Here is a 12338-nt window from a genome sequence, read left to right as displayed (position 1 = left end):
TTATGTAAAGTTTAAAAATAAAATAAAATTGAAGAACAACAAAAAAAAATAGTTTCTATTCAGCCCTTTGCTTTCAAACCACCCCCTCCTCTGCATTTTAGGGGCTTTTTACCTCCCTAGGTAGCACTATCTTTTAGACCTGGCCTCCAGCCTGATAAAGGAGCTCAGGCTGCTTTTCACAAGCAAACAGTCCTTCTAATCAGATTTAATCTCCCCCTCTCCCTGGGCACACCGTGTATCCCTCTATGATGGCACCAAGGACAGCCGTATTGATTGTGGCATTTTCTGCCTACCCCTCTTTGCATTTCTCCAAGAGAAGTGCTCCTCTAAAATACCAGACTCTAAAGATGTAACAGTGTAACTATCCAGACAAATGAGAAAATGAGAAGCAAATTCTTCACAGCCAAAAAGGGAGAAACTCTTTATCTTACTTACAATAATATTGCACCACAATAATACAATGTTATTCTCTTTCCATAAATACACCAAGATTGAGACTGCTAAAAGAGCCCTTCTTATCTCTGCAGTGAATAACATCGTGGGCAGAGAAAAACAGACGCAATGAACTCTCAGGAGGATCAGTTTCTTCAGGCCAACACAAGAGTAAAATATACTCGGCTTTTATTAACTATTGTTTAGTTGCTAAGTCAAGTCTAACTCTTTTGTGACCCCCTGGACTGGATGTAGTCCACCAGGCTCCTCTGTCCATGGGACTATCCAGGTAAGAATACTGAAGTGGGTACATTTTCCCTTCTCCATGGGATCTTCCCAACCCAGGGATCGAACCCACATCTCCTGCATTGCAGGCAGATTCTTTACCAGCTGAACCACAAGGGAAGCACAAAAATACTGGAGTGGGTGCCCTACCCCTTCTCCAGGGGATCTTCCTGACCCAGGAATCGAGCCAGGGTCTCCTGCATTGGAGGCAGATTCTTTACCAACTGAGCTATCAGGGAATAACATCAAAGTGAAGTCTCTCAGTCGTATCTGACTCTTAGCGACCCCATGGACTGCAGCCTACCAGGCTTCTCCATCCATGGGATTTTCCAGGCAAGAGTACTGGAGTGGGGTGCCATTGCCTTCTCCAAATAACATCAAAATATACTCCTAAATTGTTTCTTAAAATCATAAAATATCTTTTCTTGGAATGTGTTCCCTTCCTATTATAAAAGCTTCTGTTAACTTGAATTAATATCATCCCAGTTACTTCTCTTGAGGTCCTTTGCCTTTTGTACTGTAAACATGTGATTTGTGTAAAAATTTGTATTATAAAGTGTAAGATGTTGATCTAAAAAAAAAATCCCAAGGTTTCAGGTGAGAAATATTAAAGAATGTACACTTTGGCTATTTCTGGTTATTCTGTCCTTTTTCCTAGTAAGAATTCCAGTTTTACTCAGAGTAGCAATGCATATAGCAAAAAGGTTCAGTTTTCTACTCTCCCTTGTAGCTAAGTATGGACATGTGATTAAGTTATGGCCAATGACATAGTTTTTTTTTTTTTTTAAGTACTGTATGAGATGTCTGGGAAATCTTTGTTTTTTCTTGCTGCTTGGAAGATAGATGTGATGGCTGGAGTTTCCAGAGTCATTTTAGATTGCTGAGAATGAAAGCTACATGCCATGATAACGAGAATAAGTATGAAACGAGCCTGAGTCCATGGTAACCATGGTGGAGTTACCATTGTAACCCTGGGTTTCTCACCTGTAAGTCTTTTTTTTTTTTTTTTTAATGTGAAAGAAAAATAAAACCTTTTTTTTCTTAAATTGATATTACTCGGGGTTTCCTATCATAGACAATCAAAAGTAATCCTACATAATAGATTATGCAAATATTAGGGCCTCTTACTTTAGATGAGCCCTGTATTACTCTGGATCTCAAAAATGAATATCTCATTTTAATTTTAAGCATCTAAGCACAAAGGCTATGTTTTGGGCTCCCTTTACATTGGAAATCCATTGTTAATTGGAATTGATTTCAATTTTTGACAAGTACAATTAATATTGGATATTTCCTTCTTTTAAGAAGAGTATGGCTCATGGTGGGAATCTTCTGTGGCTACAATGTACTTGCAAGCCTACAGACTTCACCAACAAAACTAAACAAAGAAAGCTAATTGAAAAACAACTTACAAGTTCACTGGTTTCCACATAAAAGCCGTTCTGATACTGTCGGGAACTCCTCAGGCTTTTATGAAGAGAACGCCTAACTATGGGATGAGTCAAACCCATGGCAGGCTTTTCATCAGCGAGTGCAACTTTAAATTCTTCTGACTGGGCCTGGCTTCCTGAAATCTAGAAGAAGAACAAAATGTTGAGTTGTGTGTCCAGATGGATGTAACCTTCAGTTTAGGACAAGTAACTATTATTTGTCAGGCGTCTATTTTGTGTTAGATGCTTAAAAAAAAATGATTTAACAGCTTTATTGAGACAAAATTCACATACCTTTTAAAGTACTTTTTCTAGTATATTCAGGTGGTGCTCATCACTACAAATAAAACTAGTGGAAGTGATGGAATTCCAGTTGATCTATTTCAAATTCTAAAAGATAATGCTGTGAAAGTGCTGCACTCAATATGTCAGGAAATTTGGAAAACTCAGCAGTGGCCACTGGACTGGAAAAGGTCAGTTTTCTTTCCAATCCCAAAGAAAGGCAATGCCAAAGAATGTTCAAACTACCGCACAACTGCACTCATCTCACATGCTAGCAGAGTAATGCTCAAAATTCTCCAACCCAGGCTTCAACAATATGTGAACAGTGAACTTCCAGATGTTCAAGCTGGTTTTAGAAAAGGCAGAGGAACCAGAGATCAAATTGCCAACATCAGTTGGATCATTGAAAAAGCAAGAGAGTTTCAGAAAAACATCTACTTCGGCTTTATTGACTATTGCTAAGCCTTTGACTGTGTGGATCACAACAAACTCTGGAAAATTCTGAAAGAGATGGGAGTACCAGACCACCTGAACTGCCTCCTGAGAAACCAGTATGCAGGTCAGGAAGCAACAATTACAACTGAACATAGGACAACAGACTGGTTCCAAATAGGAAAAGGAGTATATCAAGGCTGTCTATTGTCACCCTGCTTATTTAACATATATACAGAGTACATCATGAGAAACGCTGGGCTGGAAGAAGCACAAGCTGGAATCAAGATTGCTGGGAGAAATATCAATAACCTCAGATATGCAGATGATACCACCCTTATGGCAGAAAGTGAAGAGGAACTCAAAAGCCTCTTGAGGAAAGTGAAAGAGAGTGAAAAAGTTGGCTTACAGCTCAACATTCAGAAAACTAAGAGCATGGCATCCAGTCCCATCACTTCATGGGAAATAGACGGGGAAACAGTGGAACCAGTGGCTGACTTTAATTTTTGGGCTCCAAAATCATTGCAGATGGTGATTGAAGCCATGAAATTAAAAGACTCTTCCTCCTTGGAAGAAAAGTTATGACCGACCTAGATGGCATATTAAAAAGCAGAGACATTACTTTGTCAACAAAGGTCCGTCTAGTCAATGCTATGGTTTTTCCAGTGGTCATGTATGGATGTGAAAGTTAGACTATAAAGAAAGCTGAGTGCCAAAGAATTCATGCTTTTGAACTGTGGTGTTGGAGAAGACTCTTGAGAGTCCCTTGGACAGCAAGGAGATACAACCATTCTATCCTAAAGGAAATAAGTCCTGAGTGATCACTGGAAGGACTGATGCTAAAGCTGAAACTCCAATACTTTAGCCACCTGATGTGAAGAGCTGACTCATTTGAAAAGACCCTGATGCTGGGGAAGATTGAAAGTGGGAGGTGAAGGGGACGACAGAGGATGAGATGGTTGGATGGCATTACTGACTCAATGCACATGAGTTTGAATAAGTTCCGGGAGTAGGTGATAGACAGGGAGGTCTGGTGTGCTGCAGTCCATGGAGTTGCGAAGAGTCGGACACTACTGAGCAACTGAACTGAACTAAATGGGTGCTTATTTCTTAACCTTGCAGCAGCCTCACATGGTAGGTTTTGTATTTCTAATGTGGAAACTGAGACTCAGAGGAGTTAATTACTTGTCAGAAAACAAAACAAATTTTTTACTTTTTTGGAACCCACCCTAACCCCCCTCCCCACCAAGTGCTCCCAAAGGGCAATATTTAGAACAAAGAATTACTAGAAACAAGCCACATAGTCAACTTTAGAGAAATGATTGAGCAGTTTATTACACATTAATGTAATTACTGCTGAGGACATATAAAATGATAGTATTTGGAGTGTGTGTATTTGAAATGTGAAGAAAAATAACAAAAATATGTACATATTATAGTTATCAAAGCAAATGTATAAACTTTTACAAATAGAAGAATTGTGTTTACAGGATAAATATTTTTTGGTTATTTATTTTGAAAAATTGCTCGTGACTAATTTCAATAATAAGGCAAATCAAGAATTATCAATAGAACCTGCTCTAGGAAACAGAGTGAATAGTTGTTATTGTTGTTGTTGTTTTAAAGGAAAACCAAACTCAGGAATTCCCTGGAGGCCCAGAGGTTAAGACTTGGCACTTTCACTCCTGTGGGCCCAGGGTTTGATCCCCAGTCAGGGAACTAGGATCTCGCAAGCCAAAAACAAAAAACAAAACACTGAACTATTCACTTCCAAGAGCCATGAGTCTTGCTGTTGGCTTCATTAGGATGATCTGGGAAGTATTTTAAGGTCTCATAGGACCTCTCCCAACTACCTGGCATCAGTCTCTTACCCCAACCACCACTCTGAACATCCCTAATCTACTGGGGGAAGGACCCCTTAGTTTGAACAGGCAATTAGGAATCACTGTCCTAAACGACAAGTTCAAAATGTTTTTGGTGTTTTCTTTTATTTCACCCCTCCCCACCTCTCTCTTTCAAGATTCTTTCAACGACTCTGAATTAAAGTCTCAGATGTATGCGTGGCATCTTTCTGATACTTCTGATTTCTCAGTACAGCATTAGCTATATGATATTTTAATAAAGAAAGAATATTATATTAAGGAAAAAACACCAGAAAAACTTGCCAAGAAGCAGGTACCTGCGTGCTCACAAGCCTGAAGTACACCCCTTCCTTCTTCATTAGTTCTCTGTGGCTTCCTTGCTCCACAATGACTCCGTCGTCACACCCGGCGATGACATCCGCATTGCGGACTGTAGACAGTCGGTGAGCTACCACTATGGTAGTCCGGCCTTCCCTGGCCTAGAGGCGAAAAGGGCAGGCGTGAAGGGAGCAGGCTCACACCGCCCTTACACTGTTGACAACGCACAGTGAGGCAGGCAGATGGGGGTGTCTGTGGCTGATGGAGAGCAGCTCACCATCCCTGGGTGATCAGGGCACAAAGGTATCTCTCACATGTGAATGGACACGAGGGGACTTAAGTTCTGGACCAGAAAGGAGGCCAATCCCCCAGGATGAAGATGGAGAACTCCGGAGCTTCTCTAATGTTTTCATACCATCGTGAGGAGCCCTGCTTCTGAGTTATACGATATGCTAAAGACTTTAGCAGAAGCATGTTCAGAAGTTGTTGCCGCATAAGGCCTTCTCCAGAGCACTTCTGTAGGATTTCTTCTGAACTGCCTGCAATTCTGTAATTAGTGTGATTGTAATTCTGATGGACTACGTGCAGGTACCTTAGGCGAAAACATATCCTGAGGTCTGGATGGTTTAAATTATGGTTCAAAGACCATCTCAATCACAAACTCTGGAGTGGGGCCAGTAACTGTGATTTTTAACAAATACTTTGGGTGGTTTTTATGGATACTGAAATCTATAAATCACCCCCTAAGTAGTTCAGTGAGCTTACATGTCATTAGCTTGATGGGTTAATGAATGGGCTGGAAAATGTCCATCAAATTATTCACGTTACGTCATTAACAATAGTTATTCTTTTTAATATTCATTACCCTATTAGACTAACAACTTCTTAAGACCACTACCTACCTACTCTGAGGCAATAAAACCACATTGTTAGCATGGTATTTAGGGCGTGGCCCAAATCACCTAAGCAGTTAAAAACATAAAAATGCGAGGCTAGATTCATAATAGCCAAAAAGTGAGAACAATCCAAATGTTCAGTTGATCAAAAGATAAACAAAAGGTGGTATATCCATACAATGGAATAGCACTGGGCCAGGAAAAGAAATGAGATTCTGATACGTGTTTCAATATGTATGGACCTTAAAAATATGATGCTAAGTTAAAGAAGTCAGTTAAAACAGACCATGCCTTGTATGATTCTATTTATAGGAAATGTCCAGAATGGGAAAATCCAGAGAGAGAGAGAAAGATTAGCGGTTGCCAAGCTCAAGGGTGAGAGTAGAATAGAGAGTGAATACTATGGGGTACAAGGGTTTGGGTTTTTTTTTTTTTTTGGAATGATGAAAATATTTTGCAGTGAGATCATGCAAATGGTTGTAAAATCTTGTGAATATATTAATACTAAAAACCAATGAACTGTGCATTTAAAAAGGGTGAACTTCATGGTATATGAATCTTTTTAAAAGATTCATCAATCTTTTTAAAAAGAGCATTCACAAAAATTCTGAAAAAGGTAATAAGTATCTGGGTAGTATCTCCACTAGATACTAAAACATAAAAAGCTACAGCAATTAAAACAATAAAATCCAGGGGAAGCTATCACATAAACAGAAAATTTGATAAACAGAACCATACAGAGAGTCCAGAATAGACATACATTTTAAAGAATTAGTGTGTGATAAATATGCATTGTCTATCAGTTGAGAAAAAGTAGACTATGTGATTAATGGTACTGAGTCAATTGTGTAGCCACCTGGAAAAAAAATAATGTGGTCTTTCTTCTTCAGGCCTTATACTAATAACCAGATTAATCAATTATGTTTCAAAAAATATAAAACAGCCTAATAGCTCAGATGGTAAAGAATCTGCCCACAATGGGGGAAACCCAGGTTTGATCCCTGGGTTAGGAAGATGCCCTGGAGAAGGAAATGGCAACCCACTCCAGTATTCTTGCCTGGAAAATCCCATGGACAGAGGAGACTGGCGGGTTACCATTGATGGGGTTGCAGAAGTACGAAGTATGAAGTATGAAGTGAAGTCACTCAGTCGTGTCCGACTCATTGCGACCCCATGGACTGTAGCCTACCAGGCTCCTCCGTCCATGGGATTTTCCAGGCAAGAGTACTGGAGTGGGGTGCCATTGCCTTCTCCAGGGGATCTTCCCGACCCAGGGATCGAACCTGGGTCTCCTGCATTGTAGGCAGACACTTTACCATCTGAGCTACCAGGGGTTGCAGAGTCCGACACAACTGAGTGACTAACACGCGTGCACACACACTAACACACATGAAAGCATAAAAAGACAGAGACTAGAGCATAAGTCTACTGGACAACATTTAAGACTGTTCTTTGATTTTTAGCAATTGGGCCCCAAAGAAACCTTCATAAATCTTTACTGATATACTAATAAGGAAGTTGCACAGCTTTGTCCATGTATGATAAGGTATACAGGAACTAATTTGATCAATCTAATTATATTCATGATACTAATAGTGATGAGTAACTGCTAACACTGGCTGGGTTTATCATTATGATAACAATAGGTTAATGCTATGTCAACTTAAAAAATAAAAACAAGGAATTGGGAGTCAGACTCGTGAGTAAATGACTGGTGTGCAGGAGAAATAAAGTATGTATTTGTGAATTTCAAAGTTAGCCAAAGTTGACCAAAGAATTTTGGCTAGAGTAGAGGAGATTTGACACAAAAGGGTATTTTCAAACACCCCCACGATGACAAGACACTGGCAAACAAATATCCTGGGTTCAAGGAGAACAACTATTAAATTTGAAACTTCTAATTTTGGATGTGCAGGTGGGCTTCCCTGGTGACTCTGACAGTGAAGAATCCTATTGCAACGTGGGAAACCTGGGTTCGATCCCTGGGTTGGGAAGATCCCCTGGAGGAGAGCTTGACAACCCCCTCCAGTATTCCTGCCTGGAGAATCCCACAGACAGAGGGGCTTGGCGGGCTGCAGTGCCTGGGGTCACAGAGAGCTGGACACGACTGTGTGATTAAGCTCACAGCACAGGAATGAAAGGTAGGCCCAAACAGAGGAAGCGCTCATCTATTAGGCTTCTTGACTTCTGAGGGGGAAAAAAGCACAAATAGAAACTTTCAGGGATCATTTCATTAAATCACTATTTTCATTCTTTTCCTGCCCCTCCAGTATGGAAACACTGTAAGTAGAAGAGGGACATAGGTACAAAACTTTGTGATTATTGACTTTCTTTAAAAAATAAAAATATCAAGTCTGCTTTTCTAGTCTTCTTTAAGATTTTATACTGAAAAACCTATTATGTATTTTGAAGAACAGTTGCTATCTATTGAGCCAAAAGTGGATATGGTCATTAATTATTTTTTTCTAAAGTAGAACTGCATTATTCAATGAGCTAGGCCATGGTAATCAATTCAGTAAAAATGTATTCAGGCTTTACTATGTGCAGGCACTGGAGTGGGTGTTATAGAGTAAACATGAGCCTTTTGTTAGTTCTGCCTCTTAGGGGAGAGAGAGACAGAAAGCATGTAAATAAATAGCTAAGTACAAGAGCATGGTGCCAGACAAGAGACAGTGATGAAAGGGGCTACAGAAGGAAACTGTTCTGCTTCCAGGCTAGGTAATCAGAGAGGAAAACAGTAACAGTGTTACCTCCTTATGCTCCTCAAGGACAGAGAATTACAAAACCCAACTTTCATTGTTAAGACAGTTGGTTTTTAACCAGATGGACCAGCCAACTGACTGACCAGTATCACTGGGGAGAATGCAATAATGAAGGACTTCCCTCTTCAAGACATAGTTTATTGTCTGAAAAACGTATCAGTTATCTTGCAATGTATGGAGTCAATTCGGTAGATTATAAACCATCTGTAGCAACTATGGTAGATAAAAAATGGCCACAAACACTTTGCAGCTATTCCCTTCAGAGATGGACTGTGTTTTTCCGCCTCCTCAAATTTGGGCAGGCCAGATGACTAGTTTTAAGCAAAAGCTGTGAAGGAATGAATGCTTGTTCAATGTCCGAAACATAGACTTCAAGAGGCCTTATAGCTTCTGTGTCTGCCAACACAAATTGCTAAAATTCAAAGAAGTAATGTATCCAAATATGAATTAAAACTTGCAAGGATACAACTTTTGCTGACAGAATTCACATCATGAAAAAACTTGTCAGTAATTCTGCACAGCAAGGGCTACTATCCTGAATGTGCACATCCTAGAAAGTTTTAGGACCTGTGTCCTAGGGCTAACTAGGACTTTGTTCCCATAAATATCTCTTATCGTACATAACTTTATGCTAAAAAAAAATCTATTCTGACACATTTTAAATCAATTATTTAATGAATGCATGTATTTGTTTTTATGATTTCCTGATTTAAGTCACTTCTAATTAACCAACCAAATATAAGTCCCCTATGTATTATATTTTGGTTCCTTGAGACTTAATATACATGAAAGCAGTGTAATTCAGTACAAAAATTAATGAGGAATAATTTATGAGAGAATACCATATACTCTCATAATTCTCTCTTATAATTCTCTGAGAGAATATCATATTTTCTCATTAATTATTAAATTACATTATATAAAATAAGCCAAAATGTTAATATGATAAACCACGAAGCCTGAATTAACTACAGTTTATAGCACACAAGGCAGTTGTGTTTACTTAGGATTCAAGTATACATTTTCCTGAGAAAATAAGGTTCATACAGCTCATCTGTATAATTTCAAGAGGACATATATATATATATCTGATATATAATATATATACACACACATATATATGTACGACTGAATCATTTTGCTGTACACCTGAAACTAATGCCACATTGTAAACCAACTATATTTCAATAAAAACTGAAAAATAAAGTAGGTCAATTCAGAAAAACAAAATTTCAAGAGGAATTTGGATAGACTGTTAAGTAACTTGCCCATTTTATTACTAAACTTTCTGAAGTCAAAAATGTTTATGATATTTATGTGTTTGAAATCTATTTACATAGTGTCATCTGACTCCAGTTTTTATACTATGTTGTTATGACAGATGACATCAGCACTAACCTTGAAAGTGTCCCAAGATAAGGTTCATCCTGTGAAGCTTCAGCTTAGTAAAGACGATAGTGAGAGATTTAGAAACACTGAGCCAGGCCCATGAGTTCAGCGGCCTTGAAATATATTCCTTATTTATATGCTTAAAGAAACACAAAAATTGAACTTTATTTCCAGAGAATCACTCATTCACTTTTATGAACAGATAAAGATGATGTACTGCTACAAAATAAGGCAAGTATTTTGAACTGCTTTTCAGATGGACCACTGGGTAAGTAATCAGAATTTTCTTTGTACGTTTTACCGTAAGAACTTTTGATCAAAGTCCTAACCTATATGTAAAAAAACAAACAAAACCCCCAAAGCTAAGCGGTTCTTGCACAGGCCTGGACCAGGGGATAACTGCACCTTGGTCCAACAAAGCAAGCCAGCAAGTGGGCTGCCCACCTCTCTCTGCAATGTGCCCTGAAAGAAAGTCCCATGGCACTGACCTGTACACACTGCTGTATTTAACATGGATAACCAACCCACTGTACAGCACAGGGAACTCTGCTCAGTGTTATGTGGCAGCCTGGATGGGAGGCGAGTTTGGGGGAGGATGGATGCATGGATACCTAAATGCTGAGTCGCTCTGCTGCGCACCTGAACCTATCACAACATTGTTAACCAACTGCACTCCACATGAAGTAACACGTTAAAAAAAAAGCCCCACAGGAGAGCTGCATCTGCTCTCATGTCCATGTTTTTCAGCCTAGGCTCGCAAAGCACTGGTAAGAATTTCAATACAGTTTCAGTTGGCCGGTCCTTCAGGCGTTGAGGACCCACTGACCTTATCCAGGGCTGCCTGAACCTCGGCTTCACTCTCCGTGTCCAGCGCTGAGGTGGCCTCGTCCAGCAGGAGGATCTTGGGGTTGCGAACCAGGGCCCGGGCGATGGCGATTCTCTGCTTCTGTCCACCGCTCAGCTGGACCCCTCTCTCTCCAACCAGGGTGTCAAATTTCTACAACAGAAAGCGTGGTAGAGCTCTTGAAATATTTCAAATAGAAAAAGCTATGGAGTCTAGGAATTCATGGAAGACAACAGGGCGCTTCATTTTGACTAGCGTAATGAGTCACAAGTCATAATAAATCATTTCACATTCTAAAAAACTACTAACACAAACTCTGTATAAAATTTCCTATGAGTCATTGTACCAAGCTACACTCCTTGACCCTCCAAATGGATAATTCGAGGGACTTACCTAGCAAAGTTGGACAACCTGGAACTTCAAACATTATTAGCTTAAGCTTTGAAGAAAGAACTCGGTGGCATGAAGTGAAGTTTGAGGGCACTTAAATTAACAGAGGCTTTACCTGTGGTAACCGCATGATAAACTCATAGGCATTGGCTTCCTTCACAGCTTGCTTTATTTCATCCATGGTGACATTTCCACGGCCGTAACGGATATTTTCAGCAATGGTGGTAGCAAAGAGCACCGGCTCCTGACTCACCACTCCAATTATTTCCCTCAGATACTTTACATTAAATGTCCTAATGTCCTGCCCATCGATGATAATCTGAAGAAACAAGATACTTCCATTAAATATTTTAAACCATTTGACATTGAAAGCATTCGTTACCAAAAAAGCCTTAGCTAATATGTGATTTAAGTTGTACAGCAGAAACCAAGACACCATTGTAAAGGAATTATCCACAAATTAAAAAAAAATTAACAATAAATGCAATGGATCCGTACAAACTGAGTGAGCTATTTATTATTTTACCACATGACATGTGAATAAAATGGTGCTAATAAAAGTTTTTCTTTTCCTTTTTTTGGCCATGCCACTTGGCTTGCGGGATCCTGGTTCTCAAGCAAGGAATCAAATCCAGGCCCACTGCAAAGTGCTGAGTGCTAACCACTGGACGGCCAGGGATTCCTGCTAATAAAGTTTCTTCATTAGCACTCACATAATATTAAAAGTCAGCAGCAGTAATTTATATCTTTATTCTTTTAAAAGACACTTTAATGGGATTATCAGCTATTTCTGCTTGCTGTGTTTACAAAGATCTTATATTTTGAATGCTTTATTCTTTTATTTAAATTATTACCATTCAATTTATACATTGGAATCTATTAGTTTAATTGGGGTGTTTTCAACATTGGTACGGAGAAGGCAATGGCACCCCACTCCAGTACTCTTGCCTGTAAAATCCCATAGATGGAGGAGCCTGGTAGGCTGCAGTCCATGGGGTCACTAAGAGTTGGGCACA

At 39.4% G+C, this 12338-nt stretch overlaps 1 protein-coding gene across 7 annotated transcripts in view; it reads right to left on the bottom strand.

The window, feature by feature from the left end:
- The window catches only part of LOC102391160 (phosphatidylcholine translocator ABCB4), a 72002-nt gene that overhangs the window by 29523 nt on the left and 30141 nt on the right, over positions 1–12338 (bottom strand). For 6 of the 7 annotated variants that reach the window (XM_044946557.2, XM_025290991.3, XM_025290989.3 and 3 more), the window contains 4 exons: positions 11438–11641; positions 10915–11085; positions 5041–5202; positions 2130–2291 (listed from right to left, as the gene is read on the bottom strand). In XM_044946557.2, the coding sequence (XP_044802492.2) occupies positions 2130–2291; positions 5041–5202; positions 10915–11085; positions 11438–11641 (699 nt within the window). Of the gene's footprint in view, positions 1–2129; positions 2292–5040; positions 5203–10097; positions 10228–10914; positions 11086–11437; positions 11642–12338 lie in introns of those variants that run through there. The other variant, XR_003110906.3, reaches the window with a different exon arrangement.

This window comes from Bubalus bubalis, chromosome 8 (assembly GCF_019923935.1).
Source record: "Bubalus bubalis isolate 160015118507 breed Murrah chromosome 8, NDDB_SH_1, whole genome shotgun sequence".
Classification (NCBI taxonomy): Eukaryota; Metazoa; Chordata; class Mammalia; order Artiodactyla; family Bovidae; genus Bubalus; species Bubalus bubalis.
This window is presented reverse-complemented; position numbering and strand designations above follow the sequence as displayed.